The sequence below is a fragment of the Ostrinia furnacalis genome, unplaced genomic scaffold, assembly GCF_004193835.3.
Source record: "Ostrinia furnacalis isolate ACB-3 unplaced genomic scaffold, ASM419383v2 OfSCF5816, whole genome shotgun sequence".
NCBI classification, from domain to species: domain Eukaryota; kingdom Metazoa; phylum Arthropoda; class Insecta; order Lepidoptera; family Crambidae; genus Ostrinia; species Ostrinia furnacalis.
In genome coordinates, this window is record NW_021136055.1 from 363781 (window position 1) to 388174 (window position 24394).

General features: G+C 39.7%; 2 protein-coding genes across 2 annotated transcripts; one reads left to right on the forward strand and one right to left on the reverse strand.

The window, feature by feature from the left end:
* The first annotated feature begins 1423 nt into the window (after positions 1-1423).
* LOC114361541 (serine protease snake-like) lies at positions 1424-19535 on the forward strand. Its single transcript, XM_028316604.1, has 10 exons — positions 1424-1524; positions 3997-4107; positions 8775-8862; positions 9985-10095; positions 10442-10629; positions 15641-15801; positions 16510-16704; positions 17353-17539; positions 18287-18450; positions 19204-19535. The coding sequence occupies exons 2-10, from the start codon at positions 4041-4043 to the stop codon at positions 19375-19377; spliced, it is 1335 nt and encodes a 444-aa protein (XP_028172405.1). The 5' UTR covers positions 1424-1524; positions 3997-4040; the 3' UTR covers positions 19378-19535.
* A 2122-nt stretch (positions 19536-21657) lies between these two features.
* LOC114361544 (uncharacterized) lies at positions 21658-24394 on the reverse strand. The gene is made up of 4 exons (XM_028316608.1): positions 24121-24394; positions 23657-23840; positions 22624-22815; positions 21658-21971 (listed from the first exon to the last, which is right to left on the reverse strand). Exons 1-4 carry the CDS (start codon positions 24302-24304, stop codon positions 21803-21805), a joined length of 729 nt encoding a protein of 242 aa, XP_028172409.1. The 5' UTR covers positions 24305-24394; the 3' UTR covers positions 21658-21802.

The window sequence follows — 24394 nt, forward strand, 5'->3', positions numbered from 1 at the left end:
ATCATCATCATCTCAGCCATAGGACGTCCACTGCTGAACATAGGCCTCCCCCAATGCTTTCCATGCTGCCCGGTTGGTAGCGGCCTGCGTCCAGCGCCTTCCTGCTACCTTTATGATATCGTCGGTCCACCTTGTGGGTGGACGTCCCACGCTGCGTTTTCCGGTACGCGGCCTCTACTCCAGAACCTTGCTGCCCCATCGGCCGTCAGTTCTGCGTATGTACTATGTGCCCTGCCCATTGCCACTTCAGCTTGCTAATCCGTCGGGCTATGTCAGCGACTTCTCTCAGCGAATCCTCCATTTGCCTCTGGTAAATAGAGGGTCATGCTTAGGAGTTGGAGCTGTAGGAGGACAACCCTTTATCAAAGCTTTTTATTTAGTAAGTGCTTAAATTAAGGTCCAGGACAACATATGGGCTGGTGCTGAGAAGAAGTGGCGGAAGAAACTCAGTCACCTTTGTCAGAGGCAAATATCACGCTGGCCAGACGGGTTGGGGAGGCCTGATGTTCGCATATTGGTCCTTTAGTCGCCTCTTACGACATCCACGAGAAAAGTGACAAAGACTCTACAGATAGGAGTCAATCAAAATTAAGTATCAAGTATACTGTATTAGCCAAATTACGTCCAACACCTACAGCGTCAATAACGACCGGTCCTGCGTTGCCCGCATCCAGGTACCTACTTCCCGCGGCCTCCACCAGATCGTCGGTCCGCCCAGTGGTGGGCCTGCCCACACTACGTCTTCCGGCCCTTGGTCGCCACTCGAAAACTTTAGTAAGAGCAAGTACAAGTACTTAACTGTAATTACGAAATTATTGATATTAATGCATGAAAGCTGATCCCCCAATCCCTTCAAGTTGGAGTAAAGATGTCCCATTTACAACTTCTTTCATCAAAGTCAAAAAAGTCAAATTCCTTTATTGACATAGACTATTAAAAATAGTGCTTACAAATCGTCGAACATTAAAATAAAAAAAGACTAATAAAAAAAACTTTACATTTTTTCTCTTAAGGATCCTTCACCACTTTGGTTGGGTTATTGGCGGCCAAGCTGTAGATCCTGGCTACACAGGAGTTGCAGCGATGGGAATGAGAGGTAGATGGATCCTTCACATGTCTCATAATCTTTTTGCCCTACCAGCGCTTCGAGACCAACATTTGGCAAGTGCTGAGAAGAAGCGCCGCAACAAACTCAGTCACCACTGTCTGCCGGTTAAAATATAAATATAACGGTAATCGCTACATATTGGTTCAGGAGCAGTTCTCTGAATTTATTACGCATTCTTTATCAAAATATTCTTTCCTTATACCTACCTAAGTTCTAACTTATAAACAAGAAATACCTGTACTTTTATGCACGAGCTTCGCAAACCAAAAGATGACTAACTAAAAACCAGTTTCATACACGATGTAAACATAACCAGCTAGTGTATTGTAAGTCACAGACAGGTTCACACATATTTATAGATTTTGTGCCAGTGACATTAGTGTTTTTTTTGCATTTAACTTAAATTTTTAACTGCGGTAAGTTTTATTATTAAGCATTTTATATTTAGCTTTTAGTGTTATTTTTTTAGGGTACAATAAAATGATTGGAAATAGGTAATAAAATCGATATTATGGTACATCCTTCTTAGTTAAAACCAGTTTTGCTTGGGACGTCATCTAAAGTAACATTTTAGAAGACCAATATTTTTTACAAACCAGCACATCAGTGTTAACATTCCGTTGCAAACTCACCTCTATCACAAACTACATAAGACGTCACATTTTTAGCTTGACATGCCGTATACAGTCAGCTTCAAATAGTTCGTGTCACCCAAAGTAGCCAAAAAGTTCGCAACACGTCTTTGTTACAATCTTACAATTTGGAATAAGGTTGTGGTTGTGTTGTCAACTGATGTTTGATGATATCAAATTTCTGACTCCACCATACCATTTATATGCCCATGTTAACATGGGCTAGTGTCGGCTCATATACCCATTTACCTAACACCCTGTATAGTACTTATTATTATTCTGTGCCTGTATAACTAATTAATTTATTATATCTTTAGACAGAAAACACCCAGACCAATACAAACAAATATGTTCATGCGCACAATAATATCGATTTTATAATTTTATCCTGTTTTTGTTCTTTTTATTGGTCTCTTTAATTGAATTTTAAATAGCGGATAAAATTTGATAATTGCGAAGTTTTTGTATTGTTACATCATGATTTACCTACTATTCTTTTATTATACAGGTTTTTAAACATTGATACTGACTGATTGTTGATATTGATTAGGTACCTTCAGTTTTTCTTACGGGTTTACGCTTGATTCTAAGTTAATAAATCTAAAGTTGTGTAGGTATGCATTATCGCAAATTTTAATCATTTGTCATAGAGCTTAATGTAGTCTTAATATAAACGCAAAAAGAATTAAACTTGACATTCCTAAGAAAAATATTATATTTTTTGTAATAGATATTGAAAGGCTTTTCGCTAAACGCATACAAAACGGCAATTTCATAGATAGGTATTATTAAAATGTATAACAATAAAACTAGGGCAATTAAGTTATTTATTTCAAACAAAAAACAAATGTGGAAATTATTGCTCTTAAGGTAAAGACCCGTTTATTGTTTAAGATCTGCATTTTCCTCTTAAATCAATAACCATTGTAGTTACATTTTATTGAAAATGATGCATGCTATTTGTCATTACCTACAAATTAATGTGCACTACTGAAATCTGTACATCTTTATATCCTTCTTCCTACTTAATATATTATTATTTATTATTTTTAGTATAAATGCGAAAGTTTGAATGTCTGGGTGTCTGGATGTTTGTTACTATTTCACGCAAAAACTATTGAACGGATTTTGATGAAACTTTACAGTATTATTGTTTATAACCCTGAATAAGACAGGCTATAGTTTATAATGACGATATGTGACAAACTAAATTTAACGCGGGTGAAGCCGCGGGCAGAAACTAGTGTACCATGTTTTTACACAAATAAAAATTCTGATGCGCTACGGGATGGTAAAGATTGTTGTGCCTCTGTCAAATGACAGGGAATCCCCAAGTTCGATGCCTGGGTAAAGCCACAGTAAAGTCGTGCAGCGCAGTATACTAAAAAAAGCACAAAAAAACAATTAAGTACCTCACTCAGCGTTAAAAATAGTTCGCGACAATACACAAATAAAGTAGCCAATAAGTTCGTCACATCATCTTCATCATCATTCTTTTTGGCCACTTCGGGTGTCACGAAATGTTTGACGCTGACTGTACAAACTGTACATGAACATTGGCTTCGTGCTTATGTTACGCGACGGCGGCCTTATCCAAATTGTGGGCACTTTCTTATTAAAACTCAAAGCTGACTGACTGACATAGTGATATATCAACGCACAGCCCAAACCACTGGACGGATCGGGCTGAAATTTGGCATGGCAGGTAGATGTTATGACGTAGGCATTCGCTAAGAAAGGATTTTACGAAGCTCCACCCCTAAGGGGGTAAAACGGGATCCACGCGTACGAAGTCGCGGGCGGCCGCTAGTTACTTTTATAAAATTAATTGTATTTTTCAATATTTAGCTACTTATTCGACTCTGACTGAATCATACTAATTTGACTTCTGGTTTTTGAAAAATAATTCCATTGGTTAACACCCGCAGTGCAAATGCTTGGTTTGAAACTGGAAGAATATTTATTTATTTACTAGACTAGCTTTCCGCCCGCGGCTTCGCCCGCGTGGAATTTTGTCTGTCACAGAAAAACTTTATCGCGCGCGTCCCTGTTTCAAACACCGCGATAAAAACTATCCTATGTCCTTTCCCGGGACTCGGACTATCTCTATGCCAAATTTCATCAAAATCGGTTCAGTGGTTTAGGCGTGAAAGAGAGACAGACAAACAGACAGACAGAGTTACTTTCGCATTTATAATATAGTATAGAAGTATAGATTTTAATTGCACTTTCAATTTCAATCAATATTTGTTACAGACTGATCCACACACAAACTGGATAACTAATAAATTAGATGCAGTATGATTTCTTGGAATGTCATCGTTTTCCTCGTATTCGCACTGGTCGAAAGCAGCTACCAAGTACAAGGTGAGTGACCTTGACTATTGACATTTAGAAACGTAAAATTAATCGTAGAGCATGTCGTCATCATTAGGTCATTGTCTCCAATACAGGAGCACGACCCTTTCTAATTTACCAGAGGCAAATGGAGGATTGTCGTCGGTCCACCTTGTAGGTGGTGTCCCACGCTGAGTTTTCCGGTACGCGGCCTCCATTCGTAAAGGTATCGGGGAAGCGCTGGACGCAGGCCGCTACCAATCGATCAACATGGGAAGCATTGGGGGAGGCCTATGTTCAGCAGTGGACGTCCTGTGGCTGAAATGATGATGATGATGATGAAATGGAGGATTTGGCAAGACGGGTAGGGGAGTTCGCATCATTTGAAGCATCATTTATTGTCCCGAAGCAGTGGTAGGGTTAATACTGGGACGCGCCGGACGTGTAAAAGTGCTTTTTAAAAGCCTACTTTTAAAATTAAAATGAGTTTTTATGAAAATCGATTCTTACCCAACCTTATGGTCTATAATTGAGTTAAAATGCCATGATAATAACCACCTGCATGGGATGTTGGTCTAAAATTTCTAAATAACTTTGAAATATACGGGCTGATACACATTATCTTCACATACTTATCATAGAGGAAATATAATTCCAATAACTACGTTAGATAATGTAGTTATTTATTTATTTATTTATTTATTTATTTATTGCACATAATAGATACATTGTATATTGTTAGGTACTAGGTACTAACATACAAATGCACACCCGGTTGGGTACAGCAATACAAATAACAATTATTAAATATTATTAACAATTATTATAAATCTAAAGTCTACCTACTTATAAATTTTATAAATATATCATACAATTGCAAGTAACTTAAAAATATTATAATGTATAATCATTACAGTTAAAACAATATTTATTTACCAACTTAACATGAAATACTATGTTTTTCCTCCATAAATTCTTTAACATTATAAAAACTTTTACTTATTAAAAATGTCTTTAATTTATCTTTGAATAAGTGATCTTTAGGTATATTTTTTACATTATCAGGCAGCTTGTTATAAATTTGTATACAACGGTAGGCAGGACTATTTCTGAACATTTCTGAATTAGGAGTTGGAAGAAGAAGTTTGGTTTTTCGTCGGGGGTTTTGATCATGCTGAAATAGGTAAGTGTGTTTTCTGACAAACATTGCCGCTTCTAAAATGTATAAGGATGGTAAAGTTAGTACTTTCTCTCTAATGAAATGAGGTTTACAGCTGACTCTCTGTTTTATATTAACGATTATTCGTAAACACTTTTTTTGGCTTACAAATAAGTCTTTAGCATCACAGCTATGACCCCACATGATAATGCCGTAACGCAGCCACGCGTACGCGTAGGCGTAGTATGCCGTGAGGGCCGATTCTTTCGACGAATTAGTTTTTAGTACACCCAGTGCATAAAGAAATTGAGATATTTTTAATTTAACAGTTTCAACATGCTTTTTCCAATTTAAGTGGGTATCTAATGTTATGCCAAGGAGGTTAAATTCACTTATTTCTTCAATATTTATTTTTTCTGTAACTGGACTAAGATTAACTTTTTTCTTTTGGTGTGGTTTAAATTGAATTAGTTTGGTTTTTTTATTATTTATTTCTAGGTGATAAAAATTGACATCACATCTCAATATGTTAAAGAATGAATTTTGAATGATACCATAATTAATTTCTTTGTTTCAGCTGCGGGGATCTGACCAAATATGTCATCCTTAAGTGGCAGTGAGCTGATCGAGCTGCTGCACATGCTGTGGAGCCCCAACAAACACATGATGGGACGAGGATTCATTTGCCCTGATATTGGCCGAATAACAGTAGGTTGCTGTGCTCATGTTATGACAATTTTGTGGTTTTTGAGCTGGGCAAGGTATCAGGAACATGTATTTCCACCTGCCTTGTTCCTAGACAATATTTTATTGACCCATGAGTCAGATTAAAATAATAATAATAAAAAATATGGTGTTTTATTTTGCTTCTAACCTTTCTAGTCTTAAGCAAAAAAAAAATTTTTTTAAGGACTTGTATACAAAATGATATTTATATTCTGTTTCTTACTGGGATAGACTATTTAATAAATAACAAATTACATGCTGTAATGTCTGTCCACCTCAGGCCAAAGGTCAATATACTAAGTGGGCTAATCATACTAAGTGGGCATAACCCTTTAAATTGTGGTTGCGGGTCAAAGAACTGTTTTAATCCCATTGTGTTTGGATTGGGCGTAAACGGGTTGTTGACCATTGGTTGTGGTCTTGGTTGAAAGAAATTTGATTTGAGCATTTTGTTTCGTGAGTTATATTGATGAAGGAAATTTACTTCCTCTAACACAATACTGAGGGCACTCTTTAATGAGCTGCAACCTTTTAAGCGGACTATTCTAAGAAGGTCCTCGGGTAAATTGTATAAAAAGACATTCATGGCTAAATTGTCATAAATTATAGCTTTACTTCGTTTCAAATTTTCATCTGCTATTAAATTAACTTTTGCAATTAACGTACCTTTTACGTGTTGTATTCTGTTACAGAAATCTAGGTATGATTCGCTACTGGTGATTTTCAATGTTTCCAACTCTATTGCTATGCATTCTTCGGATCGCGGGTCACCGAAGTACTGTTCAAGTGCTAGCTTTAGCTCTGTCCAGGTTGAAATGTCTTGGCGCTCGCTAATGAGCGTTGCTGCTTTTCCCGTTAATCTTGAAGTAATTACGTGGTATACGTATAGGTCTTGGTCCGGGTTTCCATCTACTCTACACGTTCTAATTACATATTCGCACTTTTGTATAAACAAGTTGAGTAATTTTTCATCGCCGTTGAAGACGGGGATGACACTACTCATTTCACGCGGTATTTGTACGATGCGGTCCATGTTTTGTTTATTTATTCACGTTGGTGTTAATGGATGTGATCGATTTTTGTATCACTCTATAAACGACTGAACGTGATTAAATTCTAAGTAAGATGTACAATTTATTAACTAAACTTAACACTTAATAAACACAATTAATTTCCTTTTACTTTAATTAATTTCTTTTAACTTCAATTAATTTTTTCACTTTATGATCGGGATTTCCTTTTCATAAATTAATACTTTTTTATTTTATCCCAACTAATATTATAAATGCGAAAGTAACTCTGTCTGTCTGTCTGTCTGTCTGTCTGTCTGTCTGTCTGTTACGCTTTCCCGCTTAAACCTCGCAACCGATTTTGATGAAATTTGGCATAGAGATAGTTTGAGTCCCGGGAAAGAACATAGGATAGTTTTTATCCCGGTTTTTGAAACAGGGACGCGCGCGATAAAGTTTTTCTGTGACAGACAAAATTCCACGCGGGCGAAGCCGCGGGCGGAAAGCTAGTTACCTATATGAGTGATTAGGATTTCTCTTTCACAAATACGGTTTTTCACACAAAAAACACATTAACTTAAACTAGCAAAGAAAATAAAATTACTTACTTTTGATGTTTGAAAAATATGCAATTTTAGATTCAGACACTTATCTAGGATCGAATATGACAGGATAGAAAGGAATAGCGATTTTGGTCTACTCACAAACTGCCCATCACTCGAAGTTGAGTCTGCCGACGAATAATCTCCAGGTGCGGTCGTAGAGGCTTTTCCAAGTTGACAAATTTGTTTGTTCGGTGGATTTCCGTTTAAGGCAACAAGAAAGTGCCCGGCGCGCACTGAAGTTAAGTGTTTTCGCGTCGCGGAAATCCTACCGGCTGCGCCAGTCAAGTTGTGGCCTGCCCGNGGAGTTGGAAGAAGAAGTTTGGTTTTTCGTCGGGGGTTTTGATCATGCTTGTTACGTAAACGGCTCTACTTTTTTACACCCTATTCACAAACAAACGATGCTTGCTTAAGTGAAGCAGCTAATCGAACGCACAACGTCGATTAAAGCTCTATGATTGGTTCGTGTGTCACCCTGTGCGTCCACGCGCACTGTGAGACCTCACAGTAATGTTTGTGAATACGGACGGTTATTTCAATTGACTATTAATTTCAAGGTTACCAAAAATCACATTTTTCAGCCAATCGAAAACTAACTTGGTTTTCAGGAACTAACGATTTTTGAAGTTTTTTTTATCTTGGAATTTATCAATAAAGTAAGTATCCTGCAGATTTTTTTGTCGCCCGTTTATTTAGTAGTTGAGCAGCATGAGTGCACACCGATTTGGTATCGGCCGACTTCTCATACAAATTAGAAACCGATCAACTATCAGCCGACTAAAATTCTGTAGTCGGTCGGTCGGTCTAAATAAATAAGGTATAGTCTGGTCGCCGAGTAGGTACGTAGAATTTTGTCCAATGGCCCCAAACTACCCATCCTTATCGCTCGCGCGTAATTATATTGCTGTCGCGACTGTGCGACGGGCACCCGCAGTGAGTGTGCGAGCGCAACAGCAACATAATTACGCGCGAGCGATAAGGATGGGTAGCTTGGGGTCATTGGACAAAATTCTACGTGCTCAGAGACCGGGCTTTACTCAGCATCAAATAGTTCGTGACACCCAAAGCGGCCAAAAAGTTGACAGCACAACCTTATTCCAATTGTAACAAAGACGAAATTTTTGGCTACTTTGGGTGTCACGAACTATTTGACGCTGAGTGTGCCTGAACAAAATAATTGACTTAGATTTTTCTCAACAGTCGGTGATCGATGCGTGGACAACTACACACAGACCATCGGCAAGTGTACCCCAGCTGAATCCTGCGACTCAGCCAGAAAAGCTTACCAGTAAGTCATAGGTATAGTTCCAAAATACTGAACTGTCCTATCCATGACATAACAGTGGGGCGCCACCGTCAACACCGGATCGCTGGTTCCGATTTTTGCCATGTTGGAAACCATATATCTAGTTGAACGATGGTAGCGCCCCCCTGTCATTGAGTTTGGTGGGACAGTTCAGCGTGGGTCATCTTTATAGCGCTTGAATGAGTGCCTGAGGCATGGGAGCGGCACGTAAGGGTGTTTTTGTGACGGTGAAACGTCAGCGAGACTTCAGATTTGTATGCTCTGTCGTTCGTTTCAGCCGAAAGACGTCCACTGCTGGACAAAGGCCTTTCCCAAGGATTTCCACAAAGACCGGTCCTGCGCCGCTCGCATCCAGGCGCCTCCCGCGACCTTCACCAGATCGTCGGTCCACCTAGTGGGAGGCCTGCCCACGCTACGTCTTCCGGCTCGTGGTCGCCACTCAAGAACTATGCCTCATAAGAAGGCTCAAGGTCACCCAAAGGGCGATGGAGCGTGCTATTCTCGGAGTTTCCCTGCGTGATCGAATCAGAAATGAGGAGATCCGCAGGAGAACCAGAGTGACTGACATAGCTCGCAGAATCGCTAAAATCAAGTGGCAGTGGGCAGGGCACATAGCTCGTAGAGCTGACGGCCGCTGGGGCAGGAAAGTTCTTGAGTGGCGACCACGAGCCGGAAGATGCTCTGTCACATCATAATAATGTCAATTTTCACCTATTGTTTTTAAACATTTAACACAACTTTTCATTTTTCATTTTCATTTTCACGCGATTGTGTCGCGACTGCAACGCGACGTCTACATTTTTTACCCACAACAAAGAAACTCTTGATGGATAATGATGATCATTGGGGAGGCCTATGTTCAGCAGTGGACGTCCTGTGGCTGAAATGTTGATGATGATGACCCAACGTCTCGGTTGCTCACAGGTCAGAGCAGTATAGCAAGCGAAAGACTAGGTTCGTTTCCCACAAGCAAGCAAGCAATTTTTACTATAGTCTGGTCACCGAGCAACATAATTATTATTGAGCGATAAGGATTCGTAGCTTGGGTTCATTGGGCAAAATTCTACGTGCTCGGAGACCGGGCTTTATAAAATATCTTTTCAGTGAAAATGGCGTCCGTCCGACCCTCTGCCTGTACAGCCCATTTGGGACAACCCTCGTCTGTTGCAAGGATGGCATCCCCGCCTTCAATGTTGTCAGTCAGTTCAATAATGTGTAAGTATCCATCTATCCATATATCCTTTTTTTGTAACCTGTCATCCGCTTTGCAATGGATGGAAGTCGAAACTTAATTTCGAACTCCTCCTATGTTCTTCTGATTAATTTCGTTGCGGGGCCAATGACAGTTAAACTTTCCCCCGGGACAAACTTAACCTTCACTGCTTGGGTTAAAGGAGGTCAAGCTGTAGATCCTGGCTACACAGGAGTTGCAGCAGTGGGAGCGTAGGAATAGTTCCGTACCATATGTTTAGCAAAAACAAGAACAACTTCTTTAAACAAGAACAATACATGCTGTCTTTGTTTTTAGTGAATTAATATGCATTAAACATTTATTTTTCAGTCCCCGTCCCCAGGAAGACAGTCCCCGCCCCCAGGATGACAGTCCTCGGCCCCAGTATGACAGTCCCCGCCCCCAGGATGACAGTCCCCGTCCCCAGGATGTCAGTCCTAACCCCCCCGTGATCACTCCCAGTGTCGAGAATAGATTTAGTACGATTCCTACAGACACCAGAAGAGTAAGCGAGAAAAGTAAGTGAAATATTTATTATTTTTATTACCTTTATGTAGTCCCACGATTCTGAAACGCCAAGTGGCAAAAATCTAAAACCAACAACTCAGTATTAATAGTAGCGCCCTCCTGACAATGTCATAGCTAGGGCGGTTTATTGTTGGACTTCTTTATTCTTTATGGTACGTACAGATAGTGTCAAATAGTTCGTGACACCCAAATTGGCCAAAAAGAGACGTGTTGCGAACTTTTTGGCTACTTTGGGTGTCACGAACTACATATTTGACGTTGACTGTAAACAATTCACGAGTCACTTTATAATGCATACAGTGTGTAATAATAATTCACACGGGACACTTAAAAAGCGATGTCAAATTCAGTACTGGGACACTCAGTCCCGAAGCAGGTCTACCTCTGCAGTGGTAGGGTTAATAATGGGACATTAAAAGTGTAATTACAACTACTACCAACCCGGTAGAGTTAAATGCGCACCTGTACCTCTAGCATGAACAAATTTCGTCTTCGAATCGTTTGCGTATAAAACTTACGTGAATTAGGCCACAGGTTGTACTTAAGTTGCCACAATTAGTTTAGATTGATATGCTATCGTCTGCACTAAATTGGCTTTCATCTGTGCCTCTCTTCTATTACCAATTTTACCGAACTAATTTTCGCAATTTAATTTGAGTATCGCATCAACTATCACATCTCCTTACCTTAACCCAACAACTACCTATAGTCCGGTCGTCAAGCACGTAGAATTTCATCCAATGACCCCAAGCTACCCATCCTTATTGCTCGCGCGTAATTATATTGCTGTCGCGCTCGCACTCACTGCTGCCACCCGTCGCACAGTCGCGACACCAATATAAATACGCGCGCGCGAGCGATAAGAATAGGTAGCTTGGGGTCATTGAACGAAATTCTACGTGCTCACGTTAAGAAAATTCGTGCTTTGATCTTACAAAATTCAAATGTGTTTTATTTTCTGTATTGCTTATTTAATGATATCGTGTGGTGTTTAATAAATCTTTACTAAAGTTAAGGTAAGTCGATCATTTTCAAACGCTTTTCTTGTTGCTTATACAAAAGTTACATTTAGTTTATGTAAGTCATTTTTAACGTAAATTATAAAATTGTTAATATTTAATTATCAATTTTTACAGATGACGAAGTAGACAATGTATCAGTGCAACCCTTGTCAGATGAAGTAAGTACCTAGTAAAAACGTATTTAGATAACTCATATTAAAGAAAATTTTGAATGAACCATTTTGTATTGACCAAAAACCCAGAATTGTTTTACTTATTTTTATTTTGTTTTGTTCAGAAAACAAACAGCTTACAAATACATAAATTGAATAGATACAGTTTTAAATGGGTATCAGTAGTTTCCTTAAAATGCACATTTTGCCCCACCGAAAACTCAGTCCAAATCACTGGGGTGTCAGGGTGTCAGTCTTAGCGGTTATGACTTTGTATGAAAAGTCATGGGTTTGTAATTTTACCAGTTTTTAAGAAAAAAATCAGAAGCTACTACTTAGTAGATACAAATTTTAAAAAATATTAGTTTTTTAATTGCCGTTGAATCCGCTTCACCTGCCGGAGGAGTAGGGACAGCGGGAATAAAAATATATAATTAAATAAACTGGTGGGGACAAGCCTGGTGGGGCCGACGGGAAAAATCCTCAACATCTAGTTAAATAATTTAGTTATGAAATTAACAATTATTATGAATTGTTTACCTTTACAAATGGGCTTTAGGAATACTAACTTATATTAATCATATTATCTTCTTTTCCAGGTCTACGACATCGACCGCATAGAAGACTCCATCAGAAAGACGATCCTCTCAATCGATTCCGAACGAGACACGAGAACAGAAGAGCTTTTAGCCCAGCTGTGGGCTTTGAAACTCAAGAACCTATCCAAAGAACAACGAAGATTCGCTGAGAAAATAATTACGGATGTACTGTTTGAAGCAGAATCAGGGAATTTGACAAAAAAGCATCTAAAAATGGTATCTAACCCTGTTGTTTGTGAGAAAGCAAGTTTGGAAAAGATAAGAGTGAAAGCAAGGCAACTTGGAGATAAAAGAAATATTGAGATTAATTCGCCTATGATGCAACTGCAGTTGAGTTTCAATGCGGATAAAAATCAAGAACTATAAAGAATTGTGATAGCAAATAGTTTAAAAGAACACGGCTGACACGGCTTAAGGACGTAGCAAATTTATCAACCCGGAAAGGGATCGTAACCGTATCGACTCGAGGCGGTCTTTCTTTGTATGAAACTCCATACTGCAACGCACACATCCGCACCGTAACATAAACGCCTCGCCTCGCGATCGCGATGACAGCTAGCGAAAGTGTTGATTCCTTTCCGAGTTGATAAGTCTGCTATGACCTTCATTCTTCTATCTACGGGCAGGCCTGGCTCACTCCGCGCGGTACATCCGATAATTACCTACAGCGAAGCGCCCCGCCGGCGGGTATTATATCAGTCGAGTGTCACGCTCGCGCCCGTCAGGACGCTGGCGTGCGTTGTAGTACCTAATTCTATGATCGAAGTATTATTTAAAAATTGACATAAAGAGAAAGAAATATTATTGTGCGGCGTTCGGGTGTTTAAATTCGAAAAGAAATCTACCGGATTTATCTTTTTTTTTCGCTTCCCAAAGATGCTGAAAGGTATGTTGGCCATGTAGGTAATCAATAATTCTTAGGATAGTATAGGAACCTAACCTACCATGACTACTGCTCAGAATGCGTTCGTTCGTTTCAGCCAAATGACGTCCACTGCTGGACAAAGGCCTCTACTCAAGGTTTTCCATAATGAATGCGTATTTACCTACATACGTACCTCATTACAAATAAGTAGATTAATTATTTTTTTACTAGACAGACAGCAACCCTAACAGCGTAAGAAGAGTTCAGAGGCACGCGATAGAAAGAGACAAAACTTGTAGGTGAATAAAATTGTAGGTACGTAGTGCTGTGCGAGCTGAATTCCACTGTATCGCGTCGTAGCAAGACTCACATTTATTTAAATCGTCTTGCGGAGTAATCCTTCTGTACCTGTACTATTACTTATTCTGTGCTACGGGGTGTTAGGTAAAATAAATTTTATAAAATCCGATTTGTATGAAAATTAAAATAATTAAAATGATGATATCAATTTTCTGACTTCACCATACCATTTATATGCCCATGTTAACATGGGCTAGTGTCGGCTCATATACCCATTTACTTAACACCCTGTATAGGTCTAGCGCTTAAGAGTCCGTGCCTGAGATATGGAAGCGGCACGGGAGGGGTAATATTGGCATATGACATGACAGAGCATACAAATCTGAAGCATAATAGAAGAACATCGCCCTTTGAAAACACCCTCCCGTGCCCCTCCTATACTTAAGTCAAAAGTCAAAGTCAAAATTTCTTTATTTGTTTAGACTAATAAATAGTTCTTACAAATCGTCATTTTGCTCTTAAGGAGCCTCTACATGTCTCATAATCTTTTTACCCTACCAGCGCTTCGAGACCAACATACCTCAGACAATAACTCAATAAGCGCTAAACCTGTAATTTGCAGTCCTGTGTCACATATTATGAGTAAACTCATCATCGGGTCATTTAGTCTCCACTGCAGGAGCACGACCCTCTAATTTACCAGAGGCAAATGGAGGATTTGGCCTACACTCCCCACTGGCCAGCCGGACGGGCGGTTATTCCACTGGGGGCAACTGGGAATTCGTAAAAAATAATGTCCCAGTTGCCCCCGGTAAAATTTTGAAAAGTCCCAGTCTTTCCCCCACTTAAGACGCCGTAAAGTGTATCTAGATATTTTTTCTATATGTTGCTAGAAGTTGGGGAGGCCTGATGTTCGCATATTTATTTTGTCCTGTAATACTCAGTGTTATACTTATTTAAGGTGTTTTGTAAAATTGCTTAATAAAATGATGGATGAGCTATTGGTAGATAAGTTAGGTAATGTAAAAAAACATTTACTGTCCGTTGTTAAACTCAATTAATACTCAGAGATTCTCGTAATTAGAATAAGTAATTAAGTAATTCTTACCCTGTAATTACTAAGGTAATCTTGTATTATAAGGAACAGTTACCCTATCTTAAACTTGGATTATAAATTATTGTTTAAAAATAAAATTATAATACCGTGCATTTCTTAGTTTTATTATACCTAACCTGCTTCTTTTATTAAAAAATAAATAATTAAATTATTACTTCATTAACTTTAGCGATTGTCGTAAACACACACATCTAAGTTTCTGCCATAGATTCCGTTGAGAGACCACACATGACGCGACCAGTTTGATCGGATGCAACTCAAAAGTAACTAGAAGTTACAGTTTCGTTGCAGTTGCGTTTCACCGTGTGTTCTGGGCCTTAGTGGATGGTGGATGGGTTCGATTCCCAGATAAGACTAGGCGCAGACCACCGATTTTTATGAAGAATATGAAGAATCAACCGGTGTAATGTGCGCACTTCCATACATGCCCAAACCGTAGAGTTATAGAGAGATGCCAACTAATGCGCTGAGTTCGAAACTCAGTGTCGCATTATAAATTCACACACACAAAGAAATCAAAATATGTGCTCATTATCCACTGCGGTGTCAGTACGCAACGTTCGAATAATCTTCAGTACTACGCAAGCAATGTAACCTGCTTACATTATGACGTCTGCAGCAATGTGTTCTGACTTTCTATTTTTGGGCATATTGCTGCGACACCGGCCCCGCCCCCTTGGCACATCTCCCTTTAGTTTCTGTGATCTGTGGTACACACATTAATTGACTGATCGGTACGAATTTCGCCAAGCCAGCTAGTACCAGATAACCAGAACAATAAAAAAATCATAAAACTCATTTATTTTTGCAAGTAGGCTTTTAAAAAGCACTTTTACACGTCCCAATATTAACCCTACCATTGCTTCGGGACAATAAATGGGCCAGTGCTCAGAAGAAGCAGCGCAAGAAACTCAGTCACTATTATTTAATACTTCTTTACTTTCAGAATGCGACGAGTACAGTAAAGCTGTCGTGGAGAAGGTGGAATTCCTCCCTCTCCTGCCGAACCCTGAGAGATTATCTATCACCAGCGCCAAGTGTGACTACATCGGAGTCAAACTTATAGTGGGGGGTGAAAAGGCTTCGCAGGGTGAATTTCCACACATGGTAAGTAGTGGTAATTGTGACAAATCTAAACTTTATACGAAAACGAGTATAACTCAAAGGTGACTGACTGACTGACATAGTGATCTATCAACGCACAGCCCAAACCACTGGACGGATCGGGCTGAAATTTGGCATGCAGGTAGATGTTATGACGCAGGCATCCGCTAAGAAAGGATTTTGCGAAACTCCACCCCTAAAGGGGTAAAACGGGATCCACGCGTACGAAGTCGCGGGCGGCCGCTAGCTATCGGTATAAAGTCCCACGATTCTGAAACGTCAAGTGACAAAAATAAAAAACTAAATCCAGTATTGATATTAGCGCCCTCCGGTAATGTGTCATGTTTGTCCAACGTGGCAAAAATCGGAACCAGCGATTCGGTATTGACTGTGGCGCCCCCCTGTCAATGCCGCGGGTGGTGGGACAGTTCAGTGTGACATAATAAATCGTTAAAGTTCCAAAATACTGAACTGTCCTATCCATGACATTGACAGTGGGGCGCCACCGTCAATACCGGATCGCTGGTTCCGATTTTTGCCATGTTGGAAAACATATAAGTTGAACGATGGTAGCGCCCCCCTGTCATTGAGTTTGGTGGGCGAGTTCTGCGTGGGTCATCTAGGTATATTGCCATAGAAGAGAACCTTTAATTCCTATTTGGCCCCACCAGTGGGGGCGAATGGGAATAATCTGACACTTCTGTATTCCAGGCAGCTATTGGCTGGACGAACTTCGAAGGTGGTTACGACTTCAAATGCGGAGGTGCACTGATCAGCAACAAGTTCGTGGTGACTGCGGGTCATTGCATCAGGGATCCGTCAGCGAGGTATCCTGAGCCTGCTGTGGTCAGGCTCGGCGATCAGAATATAGATGACTCTGTTGCTGATGGCGCTGATCCGATTACTGTAAGCACTTATTTTTCATCATCATTATCATCATTTCAGCCACAGGACGTCCACAGCTGAACATAGGCAGAGTAAATACAAATGATTAGGTCATCTTCATAGAAACGCACCGAGCGCGGTTTGTACTTATGTGAGCGCGCCAACACGTATGCGGCGCGCACGCACACACTGACAAAATTCGGCGTAACACCGCGCTAATCCACATACAAACCGCGCTCGATGCGTTTCTATGAAGATGACCTACTCATTTGTATTTACTCTGACAGAAACCTTCCCCAATGACTTCCACAATGGCCGGTTGGCGACGGCCTGCATCCAGCGCCTTCCTGCTGATTGTTTTACAATGTCACTGGCGAAGGTCGCGGGAAGCACCTGGATGCGGGCAGTGTAGGACCAGGTCTTTGTAAAAATCCTTACTCTCCCAGAAACATATCGCTGTAAAAGTTTTTTTTTGTATTGCACAAATTACTAATAGTCCCGTTAGCCCCTCGTGGTAAGCTATATACTTGTGTTACGCAATAGTCGAGCGGCAGTGGGATTCGAACCCGCGTTCCTCGGATCTCGAATCGGACCCCTTCACCGTCCGGCTATCGTGGCTTCAAAATAAATAATTGCAAAAAATAAATGACCATGATTTCTACCTTCCAGGTTCCGATCAAACAAATCACGAAGCATCCGAACTACAAGCCGCCTGGCAAGTACAATGACATCGCTCTACTTCTGATAACCGAAGTGACCTTCACCTCCAACATCAGACCTGCCTGTCTGTGGAACAGGCCAGACTTCGCACCGCACAAGTCGGCTATAGCTACGGGATGGGGAGTGATTGATCCAGGTGAGGGTAGTTGATGTCCTTATACAGGGTGTTAGGTAAATGGGTAATATTAGCCGACACTAGCCCATGTTAACATATGCATATAAATGGTATGGTGATCATTTTAATTAATGTAATTTTCATACAAAGCTGTTTTTATAAATTTTATTTTTAATGTCAGCCAATGGGCAGGGCGCATAGTACGCAGAACTGACGCCAATGAGGCAGCAAGGTTCTGGAGTGGAAATCATGTAGCGAAAAGCGCATCGTAGGACGTCCACCCATAAGGTGGACTGACGACCTTACAAAGGTAGCAGGTAAGCGCCGGTTGCAGGCCGCTACCAACCGGCTTTTGTGGAAATCTTTGGAGGAGGCCTATGTTCAGCAGTGGCCGTCTTATAGCTAAAACTAGACTTCACGACTTCGTACGCGTGGATCCCGTTTTATCCCCTTAGGGGTGGAGTTTCGTAAAATCCTTTCTTAACGGATGCCTACGTCATAACATCTACCTGCAAATTTCAGCCTGATCCGTCCAGTAGTTTGGGCTGTGCGTTGATAGATCACTATGTCAGTCAGTCACCTTTGAGTTATATAGTATATTTAGATAGATGATGGACATCGTAAAGGCAGCAGGGAAGCACTAGACGCAGGCCGCTACCAATCGATCAACGTGGAAAGCATTGGCCTATGTTCAGCAGTGGACGTCCTATGGCTGAAATGATGATGATGATGATGAGATAGATGATGATGAAAGCTTCTTTCTTTCAGACACACGTCAGACGTCAAACGAGCTACAGAAGGTGTCGCTAACGTTATTCGAGAACGACGACTGTGACAATCTGCTGGCAAACATCCGCAATCGGCTTTGGAGGGGCTTTATGCACACACAGATGTGCGCGGGGGAACTCAGAGGGGGAAAGGATACGTGTCAGGTAATACCTGTTATAGTTCCAAAATACTGAACTGTCCTATCCATGACATTGACAGCGGGGCGCCACCGTCAATACCGGATCGCTGGTTCCGATTTTTGCCATGTTGGAAACCATATAGTTGAACGATGGTAGCGCCCCCCTGTCATTGAGTTTGGTGGGACAGTTCAGCGTGGGGCATCTATACATTAGTTATTATTTCATAGCATTTAGAGTTGCTACTGAAACTAAATAAATAACTTGAAATAATCGAACTGCCAGTGTCTAGGTAGCGCAGAAGGAAGAGTAGTCACCCGGCAAGCGAAAGGTCATGGGTTCAATTCCCGCCTTTTGGCGCATCCACACATGCCGCCGGCTTTCATTCTGCCTTGCCAGTAAAAGATGCATGAACGCCGGGTTGGCTGCCGGCCGAGCCACCCGGCATATGTGTGGATGCGCCATTAGGCAGATTGATTTTTTTTTTCAAGTTATTTAGCAGCGAGAGTTGAGTTGAGGCAAACACGGTAATTAAAACTTGTGTACATGAACACACAAAAATTTAGGAGGAAAGTTGTGATATTGTCTTACTAGCGAGCTCGTAACAGTGCACTATTTTTAATTCAAGTCTCAATCTAACAAACACGCGCTGTTGATACATAAACACAAGCAAATTACTTTGTGTTTATTGCCTCAACTCTCGCTGCGCTAATACTTGCTAATTCGAATAATACATAACTTAAAGTAAATAAATTAATAATATTGTTTTTTTTTTTTCAGGGCGACTCAGGATCACCCCTCCAAGTGCCGTCAAAAGAAAACCAGTGCATCTTTAACATCGTGGGCTTGACGTCGTTTGGGGCCAAGTGTGCGAAGACGGGCCAACCGGCGGTCTACACTAGGGTGTACAGCTATCTGGACTGGATTGAGAGCGTGGTGTGGCCAGGGGAATAATTTTAGGGGATTTTGTAAGATGCGAGTTAGTCAGGTCTGTTTTAAAGGGGCTTAGTGTGATTTTACATCGAACGTATTCAATATTGACTTTGTCTGGTCTGCGAGCACGTAGAATTTTGTCCAATGACGTAATTATATTGCTGTCGCGACTGTACGACGGTCGCCCGCAGTGAGTGTGCGATCGCGACAGCAACTTACGCGCGAGCAATAAGGATGGGTAGCTTGGGGTCATTGGACAAAATTCTACGTGCTCACAGACCGGGCTTTACGTAAAAAAATTACATTAAATGCATGATGGATTGTACAGCGTCAATACATTTTTATTTGATGTAACCTCGCACTACGCCCCCAGAACCGAGTTGAAAACATTGTAATTTGTATTGCACAAATTACTTAAAATCCTGATATTTACTATTTTTTAATTCAAACAAAAAAAAAACAATTTCAAGCATACTCGTAGAATGATGTTTTTGATTTGTCGAATTTAAATAGAAAAGAAGAAAAAAGGAAAAACAATAACATTCGCAAAACTAAAGCCCGGTCTCCGAGCACGTAGAATTTTGTCCAATGACCCCAAGCTACCCATCCTTATTGCTCGCGCGTAAGTTGCTGTCGCGATCGCACACTCACTGCGGGTGCCAGTTGCACAGTCGCGACAGCAATATAATTAGGCACGAGCTAAAGGATGGGTAGCTTGGGGTCATTGGAAAAAATTCTACGTGCTCGGCGACCAGACTATAACAACTTCACAAGAGAGCATTAACTCTTTAAGCCAATTAAAAGATAGATTTAAGACTGAACTTAAGTTGCTTCGTGCATTGTTTTGTAATACACACTAGTCTTTTTCACCTAAGATGATCCGTATGACGTTTCGAGTTTGAAAGATTTAGAGATGTCACATAACTAAACCATAGCGATTTATCTATCGATTTTTTTCGAAGAGGTAGTGAAACCTACTTTTAGAGAAATATTTTGTATAGGTGTTATTTAACAAAAAACATGTTTTTTTTTATTACAAATATTATTGTAACAATTTTTTATTGATAATATTCAAATTTCATGGTTCGTGTTCAAAAAAACGATTCCTAAAAAGTACTGGTTCTGTTTCTTTGAATTAAAAACCATTTATTTATTTTCAATGCGTTTATTAAAGTCAATAATCGAAAAATATAGTTGATTTTTGTGATGTTTTTAATAACTAAGTATTCACTGTAATCGATTAATAAACCGCGGAAATAATCGATTTTATTAAACAAGAAATACCCCAGCACTAAATCTATTCCGTTTCACACATTGCGTACATTAAATAAAAAATATTTTTACATCGTATTTAATTAAAATATAATCAATAGACTCAGATTTTACTATATATTTCAAGACAAGTAGTTAATTTTTTTTTTATTATATTGCTAATAAAATACAAATATTTTTTCAAAAATAATCTGCATATGTAGTATGCGTAATATGGATAACCTTGAAGTGTCATACGGATCATCTTACGTGAAAAAGACTATAAGTTAAGAAACTGTTTAAAATAAAAAAAAAAAAAACTCTTAAAGGGGTAGCCCTATGCCAGTGCTGACTGCTGTCTATGAAATGTCAAGAAAGTATAGTTGTTGCAATTCACGAAGGCGAGTGAGCTTTACATGTGTGGTGGCTCGCTACTGTTAGTTTTTCGAGTTTTGAAACCACTACTAACCCGCCATCGTGAGTTGCAAAAACTATAAATTAATACAGTAGAATCCCGATTATCCGGATCAATTAAAACCAGGGGTGTTCCGGATAATCGATTTCAAAGTAAAATCAAATAATAATTAACTTTTTTCAATAGAAAGGGTTTTCAAAACATCATTTTAGAGTCTAAAAATCTAAATTTATATGGATGAATCCATTTCTTTTAACAATGAACTAAGACGACGTCCGTACCGTGTTACGTTGGCGGCGCCTTTCGTTTTTTGGGCCCAGACCCTAAATCAGTAATTAGAAACCGTGAAAAATGAGTCCGGATAATCGGATATCCGGATAATCGAAGTCCGGATAATCGAGATTGTACTGTAATTAAAAACATATTAATTTACTGGACAATGTGGGTATTAAGAATGCAATTATAAAGTAGAACTTAAATAAAATAAAATAAACTAAAATTAAGATCAATAAATAATAAGAGATTTTCACCAATATTTGTTTTATTTCAAAATCCAGATTTATCTAAATTTTACCTGCACTTACTTGAGTCTTAATAATAATAATAAGCATGGCAATCTGTAATATCAGTAATTTTAATGTAATTTAGTTTTTATGAGGCAAATATAAATTTTAGTAGGGCCAAATGGGATTTTAATGGGGCCGAATGGGAAATTTTGTGGGACCGAATGGGAATTTTCGTGGGGACAAATGGGAATTTCAGTGGGGCAAATGGGAATTATCAGCTTTCCAAAAACTGCTCGATTGTGTTAGCTTGCCTGGCCATTTTGAGGGCGTTCAGTCTCTTGTGCGGGTCCGATTGCCAATCGTAGTTGCCGGTACGGCACATCACTAGTTTGGCGATCAGCCACCTCATGGATTCCATTTTGTCTACGAGCATTCGGAGTTTTCTGGAATGGTAAATAATAATTATAAATAACCTTGGACATAATACTTTGCGCCATCTAGTGCCATATTAAGAAATGCGATAGTTGGGTACTATTTTAATTTGTATGAAGAATCAGCCGATACCAAATCGGTGTAATGTGCGCACTTTCATACATCTCCATACTGATTAACAGCCCGACCCAACTTTCGGCCAACTAAAAGTTTGTGGTCTGCTGAATGATATTACGAGTATTCAATCTTTACTTACGTGGCCTCTCACTATAGGCCTTATACAGAAGCTCAAAGTTGCACATTGTGCTATGGAGAGGGCTATGCTCGGTGTCTTTTTACGAGATCGAATCAGAAATGAGGAGATCCGTAAACGAACTAAAGTCGCTGACATAGCCCGACGGATTAGCAAGTTGAAGTGGCAGACAGGGCACATAATACACAGAACTGACGGCCGATGGGGCAGCAAGGTTCTGGAGTGGAGGCCGCGTACCGGAAAACGCAGCGTGGGACGTCCACCCACAAGGTGGACGACATCATAAGGGTAACGGGGAATCGCTGTACGCAGGCCACTACCAATCGATCAACATGGAAAGCATTGGGGGAGGCCTATGTTCAGCAGTGGACGTCCTATGGCTGAGATGATGATGATGAATCTTTACTTACTTGTGTAACCGTCCCATCTCAACCTCTTCATTGCCGTGAACTCCGTCCCGCATGTCCCTCAGCTGTCCCAGCTCGGTGTCCCACTGATCCCTCACCACTGCAAGCTGGGCCTCCCTCTCCGTTAGTAACGCTTGGAGGTGCCGCAACTGGCACTCCTGCTGACGGAACTCTGCGAGGCTTGTGATGATCTTTCTGGAATTATTTGATGATTTATTAGATTTTTTATTAAAAGAATTAAATGATCACCGGGCTAACTTCAAATTCCACTGTCCACCGTGTGTCTTTACACTCGACATTGGCGAAACCAGTGTGCTTCAAATACGCACCATTGAAGCCAAACAGAATAATAATAATAACGACGTAACAAAATATTTAAAATTATCCAATGTCATAAAATCTTCACAAATTAAAAATATATTAAGGTACTTAGGGCTGATTTTTCAATCGTCAGATTTTTTAACTGAAGAATAACCTTGTCATTTTGACATATTTCCCGTACTAAAACTGTCAATGTGCCAAACTTATTCTTCAGTTAAAAATTATCCGACGGTTGAAAAATCTGCCCTTATTTAAAAAAAGTTATTTCTATCAAAAATAGTGCCACAAAATCAAAACATATCTATTTATATGTAGAGTTGAGATGTGATTCTTAACACTAGAAAATTTTAATAATTATTCAGATAATTGTGCTAGATAATAATGTAAACTATTAAAAAAAAGTAAGAACTATATGAAATGTCTCAGTCACATCATTCGTGATATTTTATTATACAATTTTTAATTTACTGTTACAATTTTTTTTTTTTTCATACCCCGAGGGAATAGGCACTTCCAGGGCAGATATGTACCATCCTAGACTGCATCCCACTTAACATCAGGTGCGATTGTGGTCAAATACCTGCCTTGTTATGCATAAAAAAAAAATTATTTGTTTAATTAATTACACAGGTTTTAGCCTTTAATTTGAAGTTGAGTAATAAAGATTAATAATAAAGATTTGATTGAAGTGTAAAATAATATTTTATTTACATACTCTTTTCTCTCAACCAGTTCAGGGTCCAGTTTTCTACTTGGAGACGTTATGAGTGCCTTCACAGCATGAGACTGTGTTAGAAACTTGATGATCTGCTGCTCCAACACCTTTGCCGTTGCTGTGTCTTCATATTCCTTGAGTGTCGTTTGCTCGTTTCGTTCTTGATCCGCTATTTGTGGGTTTTCTGTTGAAAATAAGAGGCAATGTAAAATTATTAGGTTATCACAGTTTTTGGCAAATAAATTGATGTTTTAAACAATGTAGTGTATATTTAGCATTTAGGATACACGGTAAGTGTGTAAAAGTATTGCTGAGGTACTAATTATGTGTTGAAATTGTAAAAAGGTGTCACTTTAGATATGATAATACTGCTAGGATCATGATGGAGTTGTGCTGGCGTTAGAACTAAAGTAATAAATCCTACCAATAATCCTACGTTAAGAATGAGCAAATTAGATAGTTACCAGCTAACGGTTTGGCCCGTAAAAGCCTTAGTTTTGAAGTAAACACTGATAAATCTTGCATTTTCTTAGCAATCTTGTCTTCTAAGTTATCTCCAATTTCAGCTGAGTGTAGTTCAGTAGAAACACGCTGCAGATCGCTTTTGAAGTTAGTGCTAACATCGCGCAAGGTTTTGAATGCAGACATGGTGAGAAACTATGTGAAAATTAAGGTAAATTAATTTTATTTTGATTCACTTCTGCTTGTTTACGTTTCGTTTGAAAGTGACAGAAAGGA

Coding starts and splice junctions, on each gene's coding strand:
- LOC114361544 (XM_028316608.1), bottom strand. CDS start 24,304: ATGTCTGCATTCAAAACCTTGCGCGATGTTAGCACTAACTTCAAAAGC. Junction 23,841..24,120: donor ACGGGCCAAACCGTTAGCTG/GTAACTATCTAA, acceptor TATTTTCAACAG/AAAACCCACAAATAGCGGAT. Junction 21,972..22,623: donor GAGATGGGACGGTTACACAA/GTAAGTAAAGAT, acceptor TTACCATTCCAG/AAAACTCCGAATGCTCGTAG.
- LOC114361541 (XM_028316604.1), top strand. CDS start 4,041: ATGATTTCTTGGAATGTCATCGTTTTCCTCGTATTCGCACTGGTCGAA. Junction 10,630..15,640: donor CAGAAGAGTAAGCGAGAAAA/GTAAGTGAAATA, acceptor CTTTACTTTCAG/AATGCGACGAGTACAGTAAA. Junction 15,802..16,509: donor AGGGTGAATTTCCACACATG/GTAAGTAGTGGT, acceptor TCTGTATTCCAG/GCAGCTATTGGCTGGACGAA.